The sequence below is a fragment of the Heteronotia binoei genome, chromosome 4 (genome assembly GCF_032191835.1).
Source record: "Heteronotia binoei isolate CCM8104 ecotype False Entrance Well chromosome 4, APGP_CSIRO_Hbin_v1, whole genome shotgun sequence".
Lineage (NCBI taxonomy): Eukaryota > Metazoa > Chordata > Lepidosauria > Squamata > Gekkonidae > Heteronotia > Heteronotia binoei.
The window spans coordinates 64,465,430-64,492,301 of record NC_083226.1 but is presented as its reverse complement, the minus strand read 5'-3'; the positions used below and the strand labels follow the sequence as shown (position 1 = coordinate 64,492,301).

The following is a 26,872-nucleotide window of genomic DNA, read 5'->3' as shown; positions in this document are numbered from 1 at the left end:
TGCTTATTCTACAAAATATAACATACTGCATGAACTAGAATTATTATTTTTTGCTCTTCTGTAGCGTTGCCTGAGCCCAGAGTGAGGTTAGTGGTACAGGCTAAAATGAAATCAGTCTGCACAGAGACCTGAATAATAACAATCTGAACTACCATGGTGCTCTGGCTTAATTATTAAAATACTTTCTGCTCCATCTGTTTAGTAGCTTATCTTGTCCTCCTTGGTTCTGTTTAAGGTTACCCCACTTCCTGACTTTCCTGAATGAGGTATATATTAACCTACCCAGCAAAGAATATAGGCCATCTAAACTGGATTTGAACATATCTCAGTCTCTCAGACAGTTGTTTTGTATTGTATTGAACAAATTAGGGAAAACCGATCTGCTAAGATCTCAATGTCAATATTCAAATTGTGATTTCCAAATTGTATAGTTCATTCATTATTCTGCTATGTATCCTAGGGACTACCAGGATATTGTACAGAAGATAGAATTATTAACTATTTTGTCTGCAAGAGTAGACTGCAAATTCACAAGAGACAATACACTTTAGGTGGAGACTGCATGGCTCTATTGAGCACTCACCACATAGAACAGCTGTGCTAGATGCAATTTCATAGGTGCCATGGGAGCTCAAAAAGACTGTTTTGCAGATGCCATAGTCTTGTTTGGTACTAGTCAAAAGTGATCTGCCCTTTAATTACATCAAGCCTTTCCTAGTTCACCTCTGATTCATAAACCACCAGGCAAACCAGAGTAGAGGGAGAAGATGACTGAGAGCAACCATATTGACTCCTTTTTTGATTACCAACAGAAGCAGATTAGGGTGGTAAACTGGCAAGAGAAAATCCACTTTCCAGAAACCCTTAGCTTGTTGTGAGCAAGAAGCGGATGTTTTGAGGAATTAACTGTTGTTAAATTTTAAAATAGGTGGAATAGTCTGTTGTGCAGTGCTGCAGAGAGGATGGACCAGGAAAATCCACAGAGTATGTGCAAAATCCCTAGTATGTGCAAAGAGTGCACCCCAGTATGTTGCTACCAAAGGAAAGAGTGATGGCCAGCAGGAGGAAGAAGAGGTCTCAGCAGGAAAAAGCAGAGGGCCCCTTCTTGGAGGCTCCTCCAAGAAAGGCTCATTGTATTCAGGGTGCCATGGGTGGAAAATCAAGATAGCCCACCCTCCAAGAGGTCAAAAACGCTACATGGAAAGCCTAGGAAGCAGCCATTTAATAATAATAATAATCAATTTTATTTGTACCCCGCCCTCCCCCGCCGAAGCAGGCTCAGGGCGGCTAACAACACAATGACCAATGGTACATTAATAAATAAACATTAATAAACAACATAGTAACCAATGGTGCATTAATAAAACAATTACATTAAGAACATTAAATTAAGCATTAATTTAACCTTAAAAACCAATAGAACATTAATTAAAACAAACTATAACATTATCATTGACGCTATTCTAGTTAGTGCTAATGGCGGATTTTCTTCGTTGTAAAATTGTACTTCAGCTGTTCATAAAAGCTAATTTAAAAAGAGTGGTCTTGCAGGCCCTGCCGAACTGATCAAGGTTCCGCAGGGCCCGCACCTCCTCTGGGAGTTGGTTCCAGAGATATGGGGCCGCTGCCAAGAAGGCCCGTGAGCGGGTGTTCTGTAGTTTAACTTCTCTTGGCCCAGGGGTAGTCAGTCTGTTTTTTCCTACTGACCTCAGTGCTCTCTGGGGCTCGTACGGGGAGAGACGGTCCTTCAGGTAGGCCGGTCCTCGGCCATATAGGGCTTTAAAGGTAATAACCAGCACTTTGTACTGGACCCGGTATACAATCGGTAACCAGTGCAGCTCGCGTAGCCCTGGCCGTACATGTTCCCATCTTGGGAGACCAAGCAGCAGCCTGGCCACCGCGTTCTGCACTAGTTGTAGTTTCCGGGTCCGGCACAGAGGCAGCCCCATGTAGAGGGCATTACAGTAGTCCAATCGTGAGGTGACCGTTGCATGGATCACCGTCGCTAGGTCCCGACGCTCCAGGAAAGGGCCCAACTGCTTCGCCCGCCTCAGATGGAAGAATGCTGACTTGGCAGTGGCTGTTATCTGGGCCTCCATTGATAATGAAGGCTCCAGCAGGACACCCAGACTCTTCACCCGCTGCGCCGCCTTTAGCTGCACACCGTCGAAGGTCGGGAGGGATATTTCCCCTCCTGGAGCGCTGCGACCCACACAGAGAACCTCTGTCTTTGCCAGATTTAACTTCAGCCCACTCAGTCTAAGCCACGTTGCGATAGCCCATAACGCCCGATCCAGGTCTCCCGGGGCGGAGGCGGGCCGGCCGTCCATTAGCAGATAGAGCTGGGTGTCATCTGCATATTGATGGCAACCCAGCCCAAACCTCCTGGCAATCTGGGCAAGGGGGCGCATATATATGTTAAATAACATCGGGGAGAGGACTGCTCCCTGAGGCACCCCACAATCTAGTGTGTGCCTCTGGGATCATTCTCCCCCAATCGCCACCCTTTGTCCCCGACCCATGAGGAAGGAGGAGAGCCATTGTAAAGCAGACCCCTTAACCCCAATGTCGGCAAGGCGGTGGATTAGTAGCTGATGGTCGACCGTATCAAATGCAGCCGACAGATCTAATAACATCAGCACCGCTACACCGCCTCGATCCAGTTGCCGTTGGAGGTCATCTGCCAAGGCGACCAAGACCGTCTCCGTCCCGTGACCCGGTCAGAAGCCAGACTGGCACGGGTCCAGGACAGAAGCGTCATTTGCCTTGTTGTCACCAAGATGATTGTTGTGTATGGCCAACCTATGAAGGATATAGCCTTTCACGAGTTACAATGGCGATGGTCAAGGCTCAGGTTTCCAGAAGACCATGCAAGGGGGCAACATGCACTTCAGGGCAGACCTCTGGAGCAATCAACAGGAATATCAGGGCACAGCCCAGACCCCAGGAGGGAATAGTCCTGTTGCTGGGCTACAAAGTGGTTCTGTTCCATGTACAGGGGATAGATGCAGACCACATGGCACAAAACATCATTGCCGTGTGATACAGAGAAGCCTGAGGGAGGGGTGAGTCAAGCCCGTAGCTACACCAACTCAACCCCCCCTTCTACCTGTATGGCCCCTCCTTCCCCCACTGTCGCTCTCGCTGCCACACACTGGCCACAACCACTCTCGCCACCCTGTTTTCACCACCCCTGCTCTCCCCGTTGTTCTCGCCACCCTGTTTTTGCTGTCCAACTCTCCCCACTGCCCTCACCGCCCCATTTTTGCCTCCCCCACTGCTCTCACAACCTGTTTTTGCCCCCACTGCTTTCCACACTGCTCTCGATGCCCTGTTTTCACCGCTTCCACTCTCCCTGCTGCTCTCACTGCCCCATTTATAATATCATGGTATACACCATGTCCTGTAACCGCCCTGAGCCTGCTTCGGCGGGGAGGGCGGGATATAAATAAAATTTATTATTATTATTATTATTTCTCATCGCCATTGCTGCTCTCATGGCCCCTCTCTCTCTGCTGCTCTCACCGCCCTTGCTGCCGCCACCATTCTCCTTTTTAATTTATTTTTAAATGTCTGACGTCATTTTGGGCCCCAGGGCCCCTCCACCTAAAATGTTATTCCCTGCTCCTCACCTAAAATTTTCTGGCTACAGGCCTGAGGTGAGTGCCAGCAAAATAATCTGTGGCTATATGGTCATGGATGCTAGTGCCAACATGCTAGCAATAGTGAAGCATGTGCATCTCAAGGGCATTGTCTGTCTACTGCACATGCTTCATCTGGTGGTGAAGGATGCTCTGGGGCTGATGGTCACTGTCAAGGCCACCTGGGATGCTGCCCCCCCCTCAAGATGTGGTACTTGCATGAGACCTGTTGGTGCCTGGCCACTCACATCTAGCCTCAAGTCTGCTCAACTGCTGTGCAAGAGTCAGGGGGTGGGGGGAGGAACTCCACCTATGCCATAATTGCACATTTGGTGCATCATGCAGAATGTCAGCTCCTCCAGCCTGCATGGGGAAAAGGAGCTCAGCATCAGTACCAATTACTAGCTGACCTTCTCCCAAATGGTGTTTGTTCTCTAGCACTTCCAGGACACCACATATGTGCTGATCTGGGACATTCTTTCCTCTGATTAGAGGGCTGGATTGGGCTGGCCTCAGCACTGGAGCTGGCTGGTCCTTGGCAGAGAGGTTGCAGATGAACATCACCACCAGGTTTCATATTCTCTGCAATAAAGGGTAGTACAAGCTGGCCTGTATGGCCTGTGACCCCCAGATACAAAGCAACATTGTTCTCTTGAATGCAGAGCTCTTGCAATGGAAGCAGTAACTCTGGAAAGACTGCAGAAACTACAGGCCAACAGATGTGGCCAGAGGGAAAAAAGGATGGAAGAGGCTGGGGAGGGGCAGGAGGAGCACAACCAGGGAGAAGCCCCAATGCTGGTTGGCAGGGGTGAACCAAGATGTCATTAGTAGCAGGGATGCCAAGAATGTGATAGTGGAGGATTTGGCAGAGGTGATGGTGAGGGAGTACCTCACCAAGTCCCCTGAGCTCACCATTGCTGATCCCCTGGAGTACTGGTCACTCAAGACTGTCATCTGACCCAACATCTCTTGCATGGCCATGAGTCCTGAGTCCATCTAATACCCTAACCCTAGTAGGGGAGAAAGTTCACAATCAGAGAAATATAAAATATTGGTCCTCAGCCAAGGCTAAATTTTATTACATATTTCTTATAAATATTAGGTAATATTCACCCTGTTACTTAATAATAGTAGATAAAAAAAAATCCAGGTCCAAATTTTCTTAAATTCTCTTAAACTCATAAGTTACTCATGACAATTTTCCTGCTGTATTTCTCACTTTTCCTGATAGTGGTAGAACCAGCATACCAAATACATATACCTGATATAATCTACTTTATTTTATGCTATTTTAAAATGTTTATATGCTGCATTCCTATCAAAAGGTCCTAAGGCAAATAATACCTGCCCTTCACAGCTGCAAATAACTCATGCATGTGTAAGTTATTGTGTTTCTTGGCAGAAACCCCAAACAAACAGAAATGAGGCAATGAACACTTTCCCAACCATATTATTTTGTTGGAAAAGGAGTGATTTAAATTACTGACGCTGTTCACAGTAATGTGTAATGCATGCATTTGCTTGTTAGGTGTCTATAAACTAGTACAAAAAGTACTATATAGGAGCCAGTGATGGTCATGAAATTCATAATTACCTTTATTGAATAATTCTTACATTTCCTTGATAATTAATAGAAGTAAACTGAGATACTGAGGTGGGTCTTGAGGAGGTGGGAAAAGAATGGGAACTTTTGACCTTTTCTGACAGTTTTTCTGGAAAATTTCTCTAGCCAATGGTTTTTCAAATGAATTTTCCTGTTCACAGGAGCCTTCTATTTTCTTGCTCTGTTTAGCTTGTGATGATGCTTCCAACTGCCCAAGCATGAAAGTCTCTGTAATTCCTAGAGGTTTCAAGGAAGGCATTTGGTTAGCTCTATAGTAAATGCAATTAGTGTCTTGACTAGGGCAACAAATTGATTTAAATTAGTAGCATATTATTGTGCTTCTGCATAACTTTTTTTGTTGTAAATTAAGAAATATTTAAATTAGCACTCTCAATAAGAACTGAGGGGGGTGGGGTTCTCGTTTCAGCAATGGTACTCATAACTGGTAAGCCAAATGTGATTTGAGGTATAGGGAAAGTTGCCTATTATCACAAGCAGTCCAAGTAAACACTTGAGTAATGATCACAATCTATTTTTTTAACATAGTTTGACCATATTGTCTAAGACTTAACCAGCCACATTTTACAAGGCTTTAGAACATATTAATGCTGAGGAAAACAGTGGCTGTTTACCAAAAGTAATAAGCCCTTTTTATGCTTCAAAAGAGCTCTCTTGAATAGCCGCAGGATCAGCTGCTTGTGATATATAGAGAATGTTCAGTGCAATTCTAAGCAAACGTCAGTGTTCTTTTAAGGGTGTAACTCTATTACAGATTTTACTAGGGTATGGTTTTTGATGTTAATTAATTACACAGAACGTACACAGGTATTGTTCTGTCATAACTCCTTCCCATTCCAGTAGTCATAAAATTCAGCCTTGGTATTAAAAAGCCAAATATCTTGAACCCAGTCTCCCTATCTCAAAATCTGACAGCTGACACTACAGAATGTCTATTTGTCACTGAAATATATGAACTGTATGCTTCCTAGTGCTGCTAACTGTGTTTAAGAAGATATATTCAGGTGGGTAGCCATGTTGGTCTGAAGCAGCAGAACAAAATTTGAGTCCAGTGGCACCTTTAAGACCAGCAGAGTGTTATTCAAAGTATAAGCTTTCATGTGCAAGCATACTTCTTCAGATACAAAAAATAGAACAGAATTCCCTCAAGTAGGGTTGCCAAGTCCAATTAAAGAAAAATCTGGGGACTTTAGGGGCGGAGCCAGGAGACTTTGGGGGTGGAGCCAGGAGACATTGGGGGTGGAGCCAGGAACAAGGGTGTGACAAGCATAATTGAACTCCAAGGGAGTTCTGGCCATCACATGTAAAGGGACAGCACACCTTTTAAAATGCCTTTCTTCCATAGGAAATAATTAAGGATAGGGGCACCATCTTTTGGGGCTCATAGAATTTGACCCTCTGGCCCAATCATTTTGAAACTTGGGGGTACTTTGGGGAGAGGCACTAGATGCTATATTAAAAATTTGGTGCCTCTGCCTCAAAAAATAGCCCCCCCAATACCCACGGATCAATTCCCTATTATTCCCTATGGGAATCATTCTCCATAGGGAATAATAGAGTGCCCACTAGACATTTCCCTCCCCCCCACGCTTTCTAAAGGTGGGGAGGGCCTCCAAACCAGGAAATCCCCTGCCCGCTCCCTCTCTCACACACACAAATACTTACTAGATCTTCTTCCTGCAGAACTCTACTTGCTGTGAAAATGAAACCAAAAGAAAGGGAGGGGCCGTTCTCCATGGAAACTATTACTGACCCTTTCCAATGAAGCCCTTCCTGTTTCCTGCGCAGCCATAAAGGCACACATTTTACAAACGGATCAGGAGCTCTACAACTACATGATGCCTACACACATGTTCTCCCCCCCCCGCTTCCGGATTTTTGGAGAGCGGGGGAGGAGGCTGCAATTTCAGGGGTCCCCCGCCAGGGCAGGGAGGTTGGGAAGCCTACCCTCAAGTCCTACTTAACAGGAAAAGAAAGGGTGGAGGTTAGCCTAAAGGAAAGGCCTAGATGCTGAAAGTCGAGCTGAAATAAGATTGGGTGACTGGTAAGATGAATGGCAGCAAATTAGCATGTAAATGCAAGACCTAATAAAGAGATGTGTAAGAAGATGTGTCTTTTTATATTAGTCAGCTGTTCTGTGGCTGTATATCTTCACACATCCTTTATTATAGAAAGTTCCATAAAATTCATGAATGATTGTCATGTACCATAATTTTATTGAAACTGTTCTTTGATAGCAAAAATGTTTAGAAAGCATACTCTAGGTTAGAGTTGGAGAAGATGGAAGTGATACATTAATGCCATTTTGTTTTCTTTACTTTTCAAAAATACCCATGGCCTTCATTCTTTAGTATGTACGTGTGTCTTTTGACACAAAGCCTGATCTTCTTCTACACTTGATGACAAAGGAATGGCAACTTGAGCTACCTAAGCTTCTTATCTCTGTCCATGGAGGTCTCCAGAACTTTGAACTCCAGCCCAAGCTCAAGCAAGTTTTCGGGAAAGGTCTCATCAAAGCTGCCATGACTACTGGGGCATGGATATTTACTGGAGGAGTGAACACAGGTACCTAACTGGCAGTTCATTTTTATGCTGATTTCCTTTAAGGGCCTCTGAGTGGCATATATAACATTTCCAGGTGGTCTTCCATCTGGGTGCTGACTGGATCCATATATGTTTCACTTTAGTTACAAAAAGTTTTCAGTCACTTTTACACCATGCTAAATAGATAGAAATGAGTAATAGCTAGGGAAAGCCTAAATGTCACAAATATGAGTTAGATGTTACTACAAGTGAAGTAAATGTCAATTAGTTTTGAATGCAGAGGAAAACCTGGCAGACTGAAAGAGTCAGAAAGTAAAAAGATAATATAATAAAGTAAAAATTACAATTTTAGAAGAGCAATTTATAGTCTTGGTGCTGTAAAAACATTCCACAGCATGACAAAAGTGACAAAACAATCATCTCAAATGGTCACAATGTCTACAAGATAAAGGATAACTATAGGGCTTAAGAGATTTCCTGTTTTCCTGTTCTACTTTGCTATTAATTAGTGCTTGCCTGCTGGACCATTATGGAGAGTTTCACATATTTTTGGTTGAGCAGATTGTCAGACTTGGCAGTGACACTGAATTTATACAGATTCCTGTTTTTTATAACAGTCTGGTGTACTATCTACCTCTGCCCATATGGATATGCCCTAAAGGAGAGAAAGATTTTGCTACACCTTATGAGAATTCCCTCCATACACAGACACATTTTCCTGTTCAAAAGGATTGTCCCCCCCCCCCAAAAAAAATTTCTTTCCTTTTCCTCTTCTTATTATATTTCTATACAGCCTTTTCAGACACTTTTATCATGCTTGAATCCTCTATTCTGAAAATATGAAAACAAGATGCCATCTGGTTTCTGGGAACTGCACTGTTTTTACTGTTCTTTAATCTGGTTTTATCTATTTAAATTGCTGTAATCAACCCTGAGTCCAGGTATCAGAAAGGGCAGTCAAAAATTCAATTAAATAAATAGCCAGCTTTAAGAGGGGTTTGGATAAAAATTTGAAGCAGAGGTCCATCAGTGGCTATTAGCCACAGTATATATGTGTGTGTGTGTGTGTGTATACACACACACACACACATATATATTGGCCACTGTGTGACACAGAGTGTTGGACTGGATGGGCCATTGGCCTGATCCAACATGGCTTCTCTTAAATAAAATGTTTGTAACTTCCACTTGAGACATAGCAAGTAGTTCATTATAATGAGTGGCATGAAGAGGCTACATTTTCTAAAAAACACTGGATACATATTGCCAAGGCTTTTTTTGGTATAAAAATTCCAGCATGAACTCATTTGCATATTAGGCCACACCCCTGGTGTCACCATTGTTTCACACAGGAGCTCATTTGCATATTAGGTCACACTCCCTGACACCAAGTCAGCCGGAACTCCATTCCTATGCATTCCTGCTCAAAAAAAGGTCCTGCATATTGCTATATGTGTTATGGGCCAGTCTTAGATAAAATCTTAAGTTTTCTAGTAGCCCAGGCTCTCTCTGTCTCATATCTCTTCCTCTAGGCCGGAATGCAGAGAAGCAGCTCTGAGAAAGCTAGATAAACTTGCAGATTACATATTACACTCAGAGCTTTGCTATACAAACCATAGGTAAGTACTGTTGCCAAAAATCCCATAATGTTCTCCAATTGCATTGCGTTTCCCTATCTTAAAATGTGAATATGTTAGCACAGAATCCCAGAAAAAAACAAATGCAATAAGGGCAGCAGTGCTACTGCTTCAGTATTATTTTTATTTTCTCAGAGGTTTGTTTTTGGTCATTTGCAAGAGCATAGCAATATGGGAGAATGTGTTCCTGTTTAAATGGCTGTAGTAAACTGTCTCCAAAATATTGTTTATTGAGAGTGGGATATAGAAATGCTTTAAATAACAAATAAACTACCCCCACATGTCATCTATATGTGCGTGCCTTTTCATTTTCAGGAGTTATTCGACATGTTGGTGATGCATTGAAAGACCATGCCTCAAAATCTAGAGGGAAGATCTGCACAATTGGTATAGCTCCCTGGGGAATTGTAGAAAACCAAGAGGATCTGATTGGCAAAGATGTAAGTCACTGGCTTCTCTGATACATAAAGTCTGCCAACATATTCTGCTTTGAGTTTTTCAGAACTACTCAGGAAGAAGTCACACTGTGTTTATGTCTGCTTATATGACACCTAAGTTAAGAAAACACAAGAATATAGGTTTGTTTGTTTATAGAATTTTTCCTGTCCTATGGAACCTACAATCTAAAGATTTTGTCAGAATGGAATAGAGGGAGGCAAAGGAGGTGCATTTACAACCAAAAAAAAGAGGAGGGAATATGTTTTAGTCCATTAGTGGCTTTATTTCCATAGGAAAGGGAGGATGCTTAAAAGTGGGTATCAGGTGGATATCAGGAGGGATTTGAAAACAGTAACAGAAGAGTTCTGATGGGCAGTTCCAGGCATAAGGACATAAGAAAGAAAGGATGGATATATTTGGATGACAGGAGATCTTTGCATGACTAATACTGCAGTCCTAAACAGAGATATATTCTCTAAGCTCATTGACTTACTGGTTTCTTCTCTTCCTTAGAAGCAAGGTAGGAATGCTCTGTTCAGCAAGTGAACTAGTGAAAGTGCCTTCTGCCAGTAGAAAAATTATCTTTTGCTCCAACCCAGAGAGTGTGAGACAACCTGTTGAATGTGAGATAACCCACTGATTAGCAGAACAGAGCAAGCATCCAGTAACATTTAAAGACTAACAAAATCTGTGACAGGGTATGAGCTTTTGTGAGCCAATGCTCTTAGGTCTGCTCACAAGAAATTTTGTTAGTACTACAGACAGACTAACATGGCTATCTATCTTGATCTAACCTACTGGTGTGAATTTTCAGTCAAGAAATTTGGAGATAAAGGATTGGATGGGAAATACGAAACAACATAGAGCTGGCTACCATCAATTTGTTTGTTGAACTGAAAGCAATGGGATTTTATGAGATCTTTCAAGGATAGTAGGAAAAAGAAAATAATTAGTTGAGTTCAGAATCCTATAAATCCTACATTGTGATGGGACTCATCAACTATAACACCTTAGAGATAAAATAAAACCAGTTTATTAAAGATAGACTTAGAATGTATGCCAGCTTTTTGCAAAAGCTGCCCTTTCTTCCATAAAGATAAGAATCACTTAAAGTGCTACTTGTGTACTGATTAAGTTGACAGATGAGAAAAGAATTTCACTACCTTATGAAACAATGTCCATCTGAACAAGTTGCTGAGTCCATAAATGCAATGCTGTCCCAAGCAATGCTCCCTCTAAGCTGTGGAGTCTTGTGAGCAAAAATTCTACTTTGTGAGCTACTGGCATTAAAGTTGTGAGCTACTGCAGAAATTAGTTTGCTCAGGGGCCATTTTTTTCTGAGCTATGACAAAAATGTGTGAGCTGGAAGCTAAAAAACTATGAGCCAGCTCACACTAACCCAGCTTAGAGGGAACACTGGTCCCAAGGGCAGTATTAGTATAATATAGGATCTATAGCAGGAATAGCCTACTGTGATAGATTGCACTTTTAAGAAGCTTAGAAGTGCTGTGTAAACAGATAAAAGAATGTGAAAGGTTAATTCTTCACAGAGCCAGAGAGTCCTGAGTGACAGGCTGTTCCAAGAGATCTGATTAGTTAGCGTTAACTGAGCAGAGAAAGTCTATAGAGAGCTGCATGCTGAGGAGAGATTCAGTCAGATTTCTGCCTTGACTGAATTCAGTCTGATTTCAGCTCTAGCAGAGAAGAGTCTAGTACTGACAGTCTTGGAGTCCAGCCTTAGCTAAGAGCAGTTTAACACACCGGGAGGGGGGGGGAGAGAGAGAGAGAGTTGGCAAGGAAGTCTGGGAAGTAGGTGAAGACTGTCATTCAGGCCAAGGAAAGGGAATAGATCTTCCAGAGAGAGAATAAAATTCCCTACCCAGTCAAACTGGGAATTAGCTTTGAAGAGTGCAGATATCCCTTGTCAGGGTTGGTTAGAAACTGTCTTTAGATGCCTTAAGAGTCAGTTTAAAAAATCAATAAAAGTACTGGTGTTCAAGAGAAGGAGTTTGAGTACCAAAAAGAGTGTACAAGTCTTCTGGAAACCAAAAGATTCAAAGAATTCTAAAAATAATAATAATTAAAAAAAAAGTGTACTGGAGTGTTTGAGGAAACACTGGAACAAAAGATTTTGTTCTCAAAGATTTTAAGTAACTGTAAATAGTTTAAGAAACTCTCATTCGTCTGAAATATAAGAACTAAAGTCTGTGCATGTACTGATTTTACCTCAAAATCTTCTATATTGAGTTAGCTCAAGAATTTTACCCAATTTCACCTGACCTTCCCCCTCTATGTTAAATTATTCCATTATTTTTGAATGGCCTTGAGTGCCATTTAAGTGGTTTAAATTAAAGAGCAGTCCCAACCCTTCCCTCCAGTTCCTGGCTGAGCCAACAGCCAAAGTATCTACTGTGACAGGGTGGGACAGCCAGAGTTCTTCAGCAAAGAACAAAACCCATTACTAGAGCAACTCAATCACAAAAAGGAAAGAAAAACAGAGGGAAAAATGTGCCTCTGAGGGAGGGAAGAGAGGGATGTCATAGCTACCTTTTCCAGCACAAGTGCCAAAAATTGCAGTGTCTGCCTATGAAGCTATTGGTGTATCAGCAAACAAAAGGGGCGGGGAGGAGTTGTATTTGTAGAAAGCCAAGCCCCCTGCTACTGCCAGTATCTCAGAAATTTACTTAGACTTGACTGATGGCTGTGTAGGTCTGAGAAATGATAACAGGCAAAAGCCATGCCTGTTGCTTTCTCTTGTACCACAAGCCCCAGGAATGCAACCAATGCCTTGGTTGCTTGGATGGAGCTCTGGCCCTGGATGCTAAATGTAATGGCCCAGGGTTCCACTGTCAGCACATATGCCAGGGGTGGTCTAATGACTCCCAAGTGGACATGGCAACCATTATGTGTGAGTGTGTTACTGGCATACATTTGTTTCTTTTATATCTTGCCTTTTCCCCCAGTGAGAACCCACAGTGGCTTACATCATTTCCTCCTCCATTTTATCCTCTCAGCAACCCGTGAGGTAGGTTAGACTGATTGGGTGCGGTCACACTTACATTAAATCCATCAGCAACCCATCTTTAAAGCGCCGTTATTTCGTATGTCAGATAATCCGCCGCATCCTGTTTCCCGATCAGACAGCATGGAGTTCCGATGGCATGCCGTGTTGATCCCGTCCCCTGCTCGATCACACAGCGCCCTCCCGGAACTTCTTTCAGATGGCGGCAATCCGCATTAGCGCAGGCGCAGTGCTGGGCGCTAACAGGAGGGTTTGCGGGGTTTCCGGCTATTAAACCTCTTTTTTTTTGTTTCCCCGCTGCTCTATCGATATATCGATATATCGTTGTGTCGAAATGGAATTTTTGAGCTCTTGCTTGGTGGCCGTCCGGTTGCCGCCGCGCTCCAAGACCTCCGCGTCTCCCGGCACGTAGGGAGGGATCGGCGGGTGGGCGCCCCCCAGCAGCCTGGGCCGGAGGCTGGAACACATCCCCATGGTGGCGGCCAAAGGTTCCCACGTCCCCCGGGCCGGACACGCGACTCGCACGCACACCCGGCTAGAAGGGAAAGACTCGGATCCGCCGGCAGGAGGAGGAGAAGTGAAGGAAGGTCGCCGCGCCTCTCGGTCCCCCTTTGGAGAAGACTCTGCAGCCGGAGGCAGGAGCGCGGGGTGGTCGCCGCCAGCCCAGGGAAGTCCCGGCCCTCCCCGAGGGCGGCTTTTAAAGTGGAACCATCTCCTCCTCGGAGCGGCCAAAGCTGCCCGCTTTCCTTGGGCTCCGAGAGAATCGTCTTCCTCCCTTCCAATAATCATAAGCGAGAAGGAAAAGTGACGCACGTGACGGAGACGCCTTTACCGTATTCTCCAGAGGGGGGAAAAACTGAAAAGGGGGAGAAAGTTAACTTTTCTCAGTCTGAGCCCTTGGTATGGTGCATGCACGAAAGCTCATAGCAGGATTAAAACCATGCAGCCGTGTTGGTCATACAGGTGCGATATTTCGATATATCGCTATTACGCAATAAACTAAAATATTTTTTTTTTAAAAAAAGGCCGGGCTGCTTGCACGTTTCAGAAGGCCCCCCCCCCTTCCTTCGATGGCGCAGTGATATGCATTTTGCTTGTGGCGGGAAGCTGGAAGCGGGAAGCGCTGTTGCAACTCAGCAACGATTGCCCGTCCAGACGCTCCAGAGCGCCCAGGAAGCGCCCAGGAAACGTCTTGTTCCGGATTAAAAGCAGTGGCAAATTGATCCGCGAGCAAGGCGCATCAGCGTGGGACGGGCACGGGCTAAGCACGCTTCACAGATGTGGATGTGTGAACGTCCCGGTAAAATCCGACATGCATGCGGGCTCAACTCATGCCTGTAGCGGGGTTTTTTGGACGTCTGACCGCACCCATTGTGTTTGATTGGCCTGAGGTCACCCTGAAAGCTTCTGTGGCAGAGTAGGAATTCAAATCTGGATCCCTTTAACCATTGTACCCGACTGATTATCGATGTCTTCATAAGTTTGATCATATACAAGAGAGGTATTTTAAAGAACTTACATGGTGTTCATTAAGAAAAACCTTCACTCAGTACTGATAAACCACATATCTTTAATAAATAAAAGCCCTATTGTGGTGGAAAATCTGAGGATTTTCATTAGTTGGATGTGGGCTATGTGGAATTGGCTCACATCTGTCTCTGGCATGCCATTGGCTAATTCTGCTCTCCCCTGCCCACCGCCAGGCCCATCAGGCAAGAACCCCGCCAGACAGCCACTGACCTCTGAGGGAGAAAGTTCTCTGCTGACAAAGTTTTATTGGGGGCTTACTGATCACTACTGCCTGTCCTCAGAGCCCATTGTAGGAAGACCAGGACAGTCCATCTACCCCCAACCCTCCACAAACAACACTGCCATGAAGCAAACAGTAAACTGTCTTGAGACAAACAGTAGCAGTTATTTTTCTTCAGCTGAAACAAAAGGGATGTTCATTCACAGGACACAATGGACTCCATTCTATCTTATCAGTCCGTAGGACAGAATGGACTCCAGTCTGTTCTGTTGCCTCATAGGATATAATGCAGTCCATTCTGTCCCATGGGCCCATAAGATACAATGGATTTCACTCTGTTCTATGGCCCCATGAGATGGAATGGACTCCCTTTTGCTTTCCCACTGCCTGCAAGCGGGAGGGAGCGAAAGGGAGACTTGCAATGGCTCCCAGCCTGTTACAGCCACCAGTGCCTTTCAGCTGCCTTCTTTAAGAGGCAGAAAGCCATTGGAAGGCTCCCTTTCTCTCCCCCTGCCTGCAAGTGAGAAGGGGTGGAAGGGAGGCTTCTGATGGCTGCCTACCTTCCTACCTGCCTGTCATTTTTCTGTCTCCCTGTCTTCCTTCCTTCCTTTCATTTTCCTTTCACTCCTTCTCCCCAACCTTTCTGTAACTCTTCCTTCCTTTCTCTCATTTTTCTCTGTCTCTGTGTCTTGCTGTCTTTTTCTTTCATTCTATCTTCTTTCTTCTTATTTTTCTTTCTCTTGCTTTATTCTCCCCATCTTTTTTTACCTCTCCCTTCTGTTCTTTCTCTCATTTTTTCCCTGTATCTCTTTCTGTATTTTTATTGCATTCATTCTGTCTGCCTTCCTTCCTTTCATTTTTCTTTCTCACACTCTTTCTCCCCATATTTTTCCTACTCATTCTTTCTTTTTATTTCATTCTGTTTATTTATCTTCCTTCCTTTCTGCCACCTACACATTAATCACCCACCCCCAATATTTTTCTAGGGCCCACTATAGTCTTTACTGCTAGTATATATATAAAGCCTGCTTAAGTTAAATCTATTTTAACATTTTCCATCCAAATTGCAGCCTTGTCTAACTTAATTGACTTTCCACTATCCTTGAAGGAGCTGGCAGGACTAGTTTGGGAAAAATAAAATGTTTCATTCACTAAAGTGCAGGAATACTTTCCATTGCCCTCATGTTGTGAAAATATATAAACCAACTCCTACTTCTGTTTTATACAGGAACAAGTGGGGATCCATGAGACCAGGGAGGGGGATTGTAGAAAAAGCCCAGCAGGAACTCATTTGTATATTAGGCCATACCCCTGACACCAAGCCAGCTGGAATTGCATTCCTGTGCATTCCTGCTCAACAAAAGCCCTGCATGAGACTCATAGGAAGGGAATCCCATCCTCCCCATCTTGGCCACTAAGCCCAGACGTGGCTCCCTTCCATCCCTGTCGCCAGGCCCTTCCTACCTTTCTCCCCCCACCAATGCTGGCAGTAAACCCTATGCATCTCCCAGCTTCTACCACTAGACCCACCAAAGCTTCTACCCTCCTACATTGCCCCCACAGTGCTCTTACCTTGTCTGTCAGATGATAGCAGCATCAGCAGGTGTGGAGAAAGTGTCAACAGGCCCAACAGTGGAGGCCAAGAACCACATGAAACTTGCCAAGACTTCTTTCCCCTTGTTGCCACCAACAATGATGCTGGATTCAAGCTCTGTGAAGCTCTTGGCTTCTGCTGTCAGGCTCACCAAGGCTTCTTCCTTGCCCCGATTTATACATACATACATAAACACACACACTCACACATGTGTGTGTGTGTATGTGTGCTTGCATGCCTGGAAGTCATCGTGGCTTCTGGTAACCCCTAGTGTGGCTAGGACATTTTTCTGAGAGGTGAATTGTGTGGCCTGCTTCTGCACCTCAGTCCTGGTATTCCTTAGGGGTCTCCAAGTAGGTACTTGCCAGGGTCAGTCCTGCTTAGCTTCCAGTATCTGATGAAATCAGGCTTTCCTGGGCCATCCAGGTCAAGCTCCTCCAATGTTGACAATGAGCTGTGTGCAGCTCTGATCTCTAATGCTTGCCCTACTGAGGTTTGTTGACCCCTTGCTGATGCCACTAGAGAGCCCCATGCTGCTCCCAGCCTCCACTGCTGGGCCCATCCTCACCTCTCCCATTGCTGCCTGACAAAGAAGGTAGGGAGGGTTGTCTGTGCTTATGAAGACAAGGCTTTGGTTTTTGAGGGAAATAAACTGCCCCAATGTATTTTTAAAAAACCTTTTTGGATTCTTCTACAAACCTTTGTAGAATTATCTGTTTTTAGTCAGTGTGGGACCAATCTGCAGATTTAAGTATCCTGAAATCAGCCCATGCTTGATTGTGAGAATATATGATGAAACAAAAAATTATGCATTGTTTGGATATCTCTCTTTCCTTACCCCATATTCTAATATTGTATTGTTGCAAATGTCCCTGTTCGGGCCAATAGCTGCCAACAATATACACTGGGACTAGAAAACTCACAATATCTTAGTAAAGGGTAAGTGATCATAAACATTATATTAAAAGCAACTATCTCACAGTGCAAAAATCTCCTTTAGTAGCAAATCAATCAACAGTAATCAGCTTATAAAGCACAAATTCTTCTTGTGCCATGATGAATATATTAAAATAGGAAACTGTCAAAACATGTTGCCAAAACATGTTGTCTGGAATCAAAAACACTGGCAGATACAATGGAGGCATGCTATATTTCCAAGATAATAATCCAACTCTTTCTATTTGTCTCACTTTCTCTCATTCAGTGTGTTTGGTTTACTCAGCATGTGTATTTAGAAGGATGTTGTGAGTATTTTGATGCCATAATTTTTGGACTGTGGCTTCGGTTATCATGATACATTTTTATTGAAACAGTCCAAGTGAAAGCATAGACCTAGAAGCTGTTGTTAGTTAAGAACGTGCATATAGAGATCCAAACTGCTTAATCTGTTTATTACTTCCTATATTTAATCTATGTCATGGGATTTTTGTCTGCTCTGCCAAATGGCCTGTCATAAAAAATCTAAGCAACCTGCTTATGAGGACAAAATCCAAATTGCAGGTTTATACCCACACTAGTTTCCAGTTCCTAAAGAGAAATTCCAGGGCCATTTCTTAAAATTGTGGTTTAAAAGGCTGAGCAGGTTCTTTCCTCCATAGAAACCCAAATAGTTGCTTCCTCATTTTTTTCATTGTTGAGTTGAAGGCACTTTGTACATATTCAGGTTATTATTTTTTTCTTTGTATGACCTAGGTTTGAATGCAGTACTGACAGTTGTAACGGCTGCAGAAAGGGATTCTGTGGATAAACCTTTATGTCCATCACAAGATTGTGGGATATTTTACGTAGAAATAAAACACTTTTTAGACTATCCATTTATAGTACAACTAATTTTCAGTAGTTGTTCATTTGTTGTACAGAATTTGACTAGTGGGGCCATTGCAGCCTGGAGTTGCATGAGTCACAGGCACTTATTGTACAGTGACAGTGACATTACTAATATACAAGTGAAACAATGTCCCACCCATCCCTGTCTGTGAGATGTTGTCATGCTAATATCATAGTCAGGAAAATTAGCATGGAAGGTAAAACTTTTAAGGTTCTCATTCACACACTCATACTTGCTACCAGTTTCTATACTTTAACCAGATGTGCTGCCTGAGGCACAAAAAGTTGACATAAGTAAGGATGCCTCATATTTCCCTCTGAAGCTGCTCATTTTCAGTTCCTATTAAAATCTTGGTTTTCCATCTATTCTGTGATACAGGACACATCTTCCATCTTTTATTTTTGAAACGAGATAAAAGAACAATGGCAAATCCTCTTTTCCAGCAAATTTGAGCCCATACTGAATAGCAGCTATTGAATCCAAGCTTACTGGACTATGGCACTAAGGCTAAAACTCAGCAGAACTCACTTTTATGTCCCAAAATGGATAGTGAGGTATGATATGAAGCAGTAAAAATATAGCAAGGGTAATTGTATTATTATTGGCACTTGTCAGGGAGACATATCATTGCTAAAAACAATTCCTTGCACAGCAAATCCAAAGCTCTTATTTCTTTCCTAGCACTGTAGTCATAAATCACTTGTATTCTGAAACATACATCCTGAGTTCACCACATAAAAGCCTTTCAAGATCATATGCACCGCATGAGGAGAAAACCTTTCCTTATGTCTTGCTCACAGCACTTGCAATAAAGAAAGGGAGCTTTGAACAGCTGGATGACTTTTTAACTTGGAGTTGAAACTCCCTGTAATAATCTCCAGAGATGATACTGGAGTCTGAAGCTATGATTGAAGCATTTATTTAGCCCCTAGATTTAACTTGTAGAATCTGAATTTAGTCTTTGAGTGATTATCACTCTGCAAAATCAATCAGTTTTGTATGGATGCTTTCCCTACCAACAGGCAATTCGAACAACTGGTTTTGTTACTCATATGCTGAGGTGAGGTCGCTTTAGGGCTCTGGGCTTATGGTGGGGCCAATGCTGTTGACTCCCTACTCAATCACCACCTCTGTTACATGCACTCACATGTTTCCAGTGCCTTCTTGTGTTTTTTCCCTTGTGCTCTCAGCCACATGTGCTGCCTCCAGGATTGCTGGAGAAAGGCATATGGATGGTGCACAAAGCATCAGCATTCCTGATGGATATGGCAGCAGCAGTCCTAGCTACACCTACCCCTCCTAGCACCATCAGGGAAAGAAGCAGGCAGTGTGGACTTCTGAAATTGCAGACGGTAGGAAAAGTTGCAAGCGGCCAAAGGAAGGATGCACAGCCATGTAGGGGCATGTGGGTGAGTGAGTAAGAAGGGGGACCTAGTGAGGGCATAAAGTGACCTCTTGGCACTCTCTGCCCAGGGCCCCCCAAAACCTGGAACTGGTCCTGTTACTGGTATATAGAAGAAGCAAATAGCTGCTGCATGAATAGGATGAATTAGGAGTATGTACATGCAAGCATAAGAAAAGTAAACGCTAGAGATGGGCACAGACCAGGAAACTGCAGTTCAGTTTGCAAACTGAGCCAGCTTGATTCTTGAACCAGTTAGTGAATTGAACCTGAAGTGGTATACAAACCAGTTTGTGAACCAGTTTGAATAAATGTCTGGAGGCCTAGAGGCTCCAAAATCTCAGGGGATCCCCATCTGACTCTCCTCTACATGTCCATCAAGTTTAATGAAGATTGGACTTCAGGAGTCCAAGTTATGGACCAAAAAAAGGTGCCTCCAGACAGTGCTTTTCAATTAAAGTTCACATGCCAGTTCAGGAGTATACAAAACAGCCCCTGGTGAGCTAGCAGAAGTGTTCTGGGTCTGAAGTTACATTCCCCAGAGTGGAATAACAGCCCCTGGGATTAGCAAAAGTGTTACAGGACTGAAAAGAGGGGAGGGGGGGCTTTCTCTTGGGTATCCTTTTGGGTATCCTGCCCCCAGGGAAAGTGTATGCGCAATACATAGCCTCTCCTTCCCGGTGTAGTGAACGCCGCGTGGTCACTGTCCGGCTATGCCTGGCAGATGGTCACTGCAATGGCCTCTCCTGCATTACTGCATCCGTGGCAACACCTTCCCGCTGGTCCCCCCCGTTTCTCACAGAGTTTGCCACGTCATGGTGCGACCGAATGTCCGGCAGTATAACCGGATGGGCAGGCTGGGCTCACCAACCTCGCCAGCCAAGAGAAGGAAAACTCTAACATCAAACCCGGGCAGATAGAGCTCGTTAATGTAACACCTACCACCTGGAGGACTCGCTGCCGGTGTCCCGGTGCCATGGCAGATGACCCCAAGGTGAAAGGGTGGAGCCAGTACTGCGCACACTGTGCTTCACATAAAAATTCCTCTGCGCAGGCCTGAAGGGCATATCCACATCCACAACCCACAACACACCAAGTCCTGCAGCGATGGGCAAGGGGCGAAACGGCAGGTGGAAGGTGCCACTGGAAGCCGCAGTCCCGATCCTGCATGTAGGCGGTTCAGGGTATTGGTCGCCTGATGCTGACCCGGAGACGAAAGCATCTTTCGGCAGCACCCTGAACAACCAAGCAGCCTTATCTAGGGACAGCACTGCTTGCTCCACACGGAGAGGGGCCTAGAAAAGGTGGCCTAAACAAAGCTCGTCTCCCCCACCCCAGTTGGCTAGCCGCAGTCAACAGGCATCCTTACTTGCGGTCAAAAAATAACAACAAAGAAAAGGCATGCACCTGCCTCACAAAGTGTGCAAAGACTTAAGCTTGCGTGTTGGAACATCAGAACCATGCTTGACACAGTAGACAGTGGTCGCCCTGAACGATGCTCTGCTCTAGTTGCCCATGAATTTCTCAGATTGAATATTGACATAGCAGCTCTCAGTGAGGTCCGTTTCCCTGAGGAAGGTAGTCTTCAAGAACATGGTGCTGGCTATACCCTCTACTGGTCGGGTAAGTCAAAGGCTGAGAGCCGCCTTTCTGGCGTTGGCTTCATGGTCAGGAACTCCATTGCCTCCAAACTCGAAAACCTGCCAACAGGTCACTCAGATCGCATCATGTCCATGTGCCTCCCACTTCAAAACAAGCAGCATGCAACACTCTTCAGTGTGTATGCCCCAACCCTTCAAGCAGATCCTGCAGAAAAGAACAAATTCTATGCTGATCTACGCAACCTCGTACAAAAGACCCCTACAGAGGTCAAGGTTATCATCCTTGGCGACTTCAATGCCAGAGTAGGTAAAGACTCGGAAGCCTGGAAAGGAGTACTTGGCAAACACGGCATTGGCAACTGCAATGATAACGGGCGCCTCCTGCTAGAATTCTGCACAGAGCACCAGCTCACCATCACCAACACTATCTTTCAGCAGAAGAACAGCCTGAAGACAACCTGAATGCACCCACGGTCCAAGCACTGGCACCTTATCGACTACATTCTGGTGCGCCAGAGAGACCTTCAAGATGTCTTACACACCCGAGTAATGCCCAGTGCGGAATGTCATACGGATCATCGTCTTGTACGCTGCAATCTCCGTCTTCACTTTAAACCCACACCCAGGAGAGGAGGTATCCCTCGGAGGAAGTTTCAGGTTGGCAGCCTTCAGTCAGCCGAAGTTAAAGCTGCCTTCCAGGCAAAACTCCAGTCAAGAATTGAGGACCCCAGTTGTCCCACAGACCCTTCTCCAGAAGCACTCTGGGAACACCTAAAAACTACCATCCTGTTGATCTCTGAAGAAGTCCTCGGGTTCTCCACAAGGAAAAACAAGGACTGGTTTGACAAGAGCAATCAAGAGATCCAAGAATTACTAGCAAAAAAGAGATCTGCCTACCAAGCACATCTTGCTCAGCCTCCTGTCCCGGGAAAAAAGCAACCTTTCGCGCTGCATGTAGCATCCTCCAGCGCAAGCTTCGAGACATTCAGAACGAGTGGTGGACCAAGCTTGCAGAGAGAACCCAGCTGTGTGCAGATACTGGTGATTTAAGAGGGTTCTACGAAGCCCTGAAGGCAGTATATGGCCCATCATATCAGACTCAGAGTCCCTTGCGTAGTGCAGACGGCCAACTGCTCCTCACAGACAAGGCATCCATACTGAATCGGTGGTCGGAGTATTTTCAGGCTCTCTTCAGTGCCAATCGCGTAGTTCAAGATTCAGCAATCCACCTCACCCCACTTCAACCAGTGAAAACAGAGTTGGATGAGATCCCCACCCTAGAAGAGACTGTTAAAGCCATCAAGCAACTGAAAAGTGGCAAGGCAGCGGGAGTTGATGGAATCCCACCAGAGATCTGGAAGCATGGGGGCACAGTACTACATAGCACACTTCACAAAGTACTTGTCACCTGCTGGGAACAAGGCAAACTACCACAGGACTTTCACGATGCAATCATCATCACTCTACACAAGAACAAAGGAGAAAAGTCAAACTGCTCCAACTACCGGGGGATAACCCTGCTCTCCATCGCAGGCAAAATCCTTGCCAGAATACTCCTGAACAGACTGGTGCCCACCATTGCAGAAGAACTCCTCCCAGAGAGCCAGTGCGGCTTCAGAGCTAACAGGAGCACCACCGACATGGTATTTGTTCTCAGGCAGCTCCAAGAGAAATGCAGGGAACAGAACAAGGGTCTATATGTGACTTTTGTCGACCTTACCAAAGCTTTCAATACCGTTAGCAGGAAAGGCCTGTGGCAAATCTTGGAACGTTTAGGATGTCCCCCAAGGTTCCTCAGCATGATTATCCAGCTACATGAAGACCAGCAAGGCCAAGTCAGACACTGCAACGACCTCTCGGAGCCCTTCCCAATAGGCACAGGTGTAAAGCAAGGCTGTGTTCTCGCACCAACTCTCTTTACGATCTTCTTTAGCATGATGCTTCAAAGAGCCGCAGTAGATCTAATAATAATAATAATAAATTTTATTTCTATCCCGCCCTCCCCACCTCGGCAGGCTCAGGGCGGCTAACAACATTTCATAAAAACATACAGTGGTTAAAAGCCTTTAAATTTAACAATATAAAACAGTAAACATTAACTTAACAGCATTAAAACAGTCCAGTAAGTGCAGTTATTCAGCGGTATGGTCTTAAACCGCATTGGCGGATGCTTAATTGCTGATCTTCTTAACAGTCCAGGTGTGTGAGCTTAAAAAGGGCGGTCTTGCAGGCCCTGTGGAACTGATCAAGGTTCCGCAGGGCCCGCAACTCCTCGGGGAGTCGGTTCCATAGGGTAGGGGCCGCGATTGAAAATGCCCGTACCCTAGTATTCTGATATTTAGTCTCCCTCGGCCCGGGGATGGTCATTAGATTTTTCCCAACTGATCTCAGTGCCCTCTGGGGTTCATATGGGGAGAGACGGTCCCTCAGGTAGGTAGGTCCTCGGCCATATAAGGCTTTAAAGGTAATAACCAACACTTTGTACTGGACCCGGTATATGATCGGCAGCCAGTGCAGTTCACGTAGCCTCGGCTGTATATGTTCCTGTTTTGGGAACATATACATATCTAGATGATGACGATGGTGTCTACATCCGTTATCGCACTGATGGCAGCCTGTTCAACCTGAGGCGACTAAAGGCTCACTCCAAGACAATGGAAAAACTCATCCGAGAGCTACTGTTTGCTGATGATGCTGCACTCGTCTCCCACTCGGTATCAGCTCTGCAGCATATGACGTCCTGCTTTGCAGAGGCTGCCAAGCTATTCGGCCTAGAAGTTAGTCTGAAGAAGACAGAAGTTCCCCACCAGCCTGCACCCCAGGAAGATTATCACCCTCCCTGTATCACTGTGGGTGAATCAGTTCTGAAGACAGTCCAGCAGTTCAGCTACCTAGGGTGCATCATCTCTTCAGATGCCAAGATCGACAAGGAGATTGACAACAGGCTGGCAAAGGCAAATCATGCATTTGGCCGACTGCACAAAAGAGTGTGGAGCAACAAGCATCTGAAAAAAGGCACAAAGATCAATGTTTATAAAGCGGTTGTGATGACAACCCTCATCTACGGCTCCGAATCGTGGGTTTTATACCGTCATCACCTGCGATTCCTTGAGCTCTTTCATCAGCGCTGCCTTCGCACCATCCTCAACATCCACTGGAGTGACTTTGTGACCAACACTGAAGTCCTCAAGAGGGCGGAGGTTACAAGCATCAAAGCACTGCTGTTGAAGACGCAGCTGCGCTGGGCAGGGCATATTTCTAGGATGGAAAACCATCGCCTTCCCAAGATTGCTCTGTATGGCGAACTTTCCACCGGCCATCAAAATAGAAGGGCACCAAAGAAGAGGTACAAAGACTCCTTGAAGAAATCCCTTGGCACCTGTCGCATCAACCATCACCAGTGGTCTGACCTAGCCTCAGATCGCAAAGCATGGAGGCACACCATCCACCAGGCTGTCTCTTCCTTTGAGAATGCATGCATAGCTGGTCTTGAAGACAAAAGGAGATTGAGGAAGAATCGCACTGCTACAGCACCAACCCGAAATCAGACTTTTCCCTGCAGCCACTGTGGCCGGATCTGCCTGTCCCGCATTGGTCTTGTCAGCCACCAGCGAGCCTGCAGCAGACGTGGACTACTGCACCCTTCTTAAATCTTCGTTCGCGAAGTCAAGCAGAGAGAGAGAGACAGGACTGAAATGGCAGACACCCAAGTGACAGTCCCCAGGAACAAAATCATTATTCTGGGATTGGAATGACTTCTCCCAGAGTGGAATGACAGGTCCTGGGAATAGAGTCAGTGCTCTGCAACTGGAATCACATGCTGTAGAGTGGAATTAAATTATACATTTTAATTAATATTTCTGGAAGGTGTGTAGCTATTGCCAAATTAGCTCCACCTCAGTAATCATCCTGCCTGTCAGCTCCTACGTTTCCTTACAAACTCATGAAGTTGAACTGAGCCACTTCCTATAATTGTTCTAAATTATAAAACTTGCCCCTTGTCCCCCTTACAGTTCCAGTGTCCAGTTCTGCTGCCTTCCTGACCTCCATTTCCCATTATACCCTGCCTGAATTCCTTGCTTACTGATGCCCAGTCTGTTGACCACTGACCCAGAGCATGCCCTCCATAGTCTCTTTGGCCCTTTCTACTCTTGGACCTCCACCCAGGTTTTCTTTAAGTTCAACTCACATTCATTTACCTTGCAGGAAAATCCTGGGCAAAACAGCATCCATATATCCTGGAACAATTGTGGGGCAAAACTGGGATGAATTCAGTGTAATGTGGAAACAAAAAAGAAAAAGAAAGAGAGAGAGAAAAACAGGGGTAAACTTGAGTGTAGTGTAGAATGTCATTTTGGGGACAGGGTTGAACCAGGATTAAACTCTAGTGCGAAAAGGGTCTCCTATTCCATACTCTAGCTCAGAGGTCCCCAAAAGGAGATGGAGCCTGTAATTCCAATCCCATAACACTTCTGCTGTTTCTAGGGTTGCCAAGTCCAATTAAAGAAAAATCTGGGGACTTTGGGGGGTGGAGCCAGGAGACTTTGGGGGTGGAGCCAGGAGACATTGGGGGTGGAGCCAAGAACAAGGATGTGACAAGCATAATTGAACTCCAAGGGAGTTCTTGCCATCACATTTAAAGAGACAGCACACCTTTTAAAATGCCTTTCTTCCATAGGAAATAATTAAGGATAGGGGCACCATATTTTGGGGCTCATAGAATTGGACCCTCTGGTCCAATCGTTTTGAAACTTGGGGGGTATTTTGGGGAGAGGCACTAGATGCTATACTAAAAATTTGGTGCCTCTACCTCAAAAAATAGCCCCCCCAGAGCCCCCAATACCCACGAATCAATTTCCTATTATTCCCTATGGGAATCGTTCTCCATAGGGAATAATAGAGTGCCCAGTAGACATTTCCCTCCCCCCACGCTTTCTAAAGGGGGGGAGGGCCTCCAAACTAGGGAATCCCCTGCCCCCTCCCTCTCACACACACACACTTACCAGATCTTCCTCCGGACAACTCTACTTCCTGTGAAAACGAAAGCAAAAGAAAGGGAGGGGCCGTTCTCAGAAGCCCTTCCTGCTTTCTGCTTCCTGCCCAGCCTTAAAGGGGCAGACATTTTGCAAACGGCTCAGGAGCTCTACAACATGAAGCCTAAAGGTATGTTCTCCCCCCCTCCACCCCCCACCCCCGCTTCCAGAGTTTTGAAGAGCGGGAGATGAGACTGCGAACCCAGAAGTCTCCCGCCAGAGCGGGAGGTTTGGGAAGCCTAGCTGTTTCCAGAGGCTGCCATTCCAGTCCCAGAACACATCTGCTATTCCCAGGGGAAGTGGAGGGGGATGAAAAGCAGGAACATCCTTTGCAGCAGAGTATCAATAAAGAAATAAAGGAATTGCAGCATGGAAACCTAGGGAAGGCAATTCCCCCAGGCCGCTGACAGACTAATGTTGATGAGAAATCTCATGTGGCTGTGTATATTGTAGCCAGGAGATCCAGCAATCCTCACTGCCAGGACACCCAGAACTCCTAAAGACCCAATGAAAACAAAGAGAACATGCACAGCTCCATAGCTTTTATATACACACACCCATTTCAAAGAGTGAAGGTGGATGTCTCTGATTTGCAAGCAGCATCGCTTGTCAAGTTTGGGAAGGTCTGTATTAGCATTTCCAGGGCTGCAAAAGACCACCCCCACAGAGCTCTTTTGTGCAAAAGTTACATAAGTTTCTGGGTGGGCTTTTTTCTCCATGCTTCCTAGCCATGGTAAAAAGCTCAGATAGGTCCATGACAT

At 45.1% G+C, this 26,872-nt stretch overlaps 1 protein-coding gene across 11 annotated transcripts in view; it reads left to right on the top strand.

Annotated features, from left to right (window-relative positions):
• Positions 1–26,872, top strand: part of TRPM3 (transient receptor potential cation channel subfamily M member 3) — a 608,524-nt gene that overhangs the window by 348,432 nt on the left and 233,220 nt on the right. For all 11 annotated transcript variants that reach the window (XM_060237459.1, XM_060237453.1, XM_060237455.1 and 8 more), the window contains exons 4-5: positions 7,614–7,827; positions 9,759–9,883. In XM_060237459.1, coding sequence (XP_060093442.1) covers positions 7,614–7,827; positions 9,759–9,883 — 339 coding nt within the window. The remainder of the gene's footprint in view (positions 1–7,613; positions 7,828–9,758; positions 9,884–26,872) is intronic.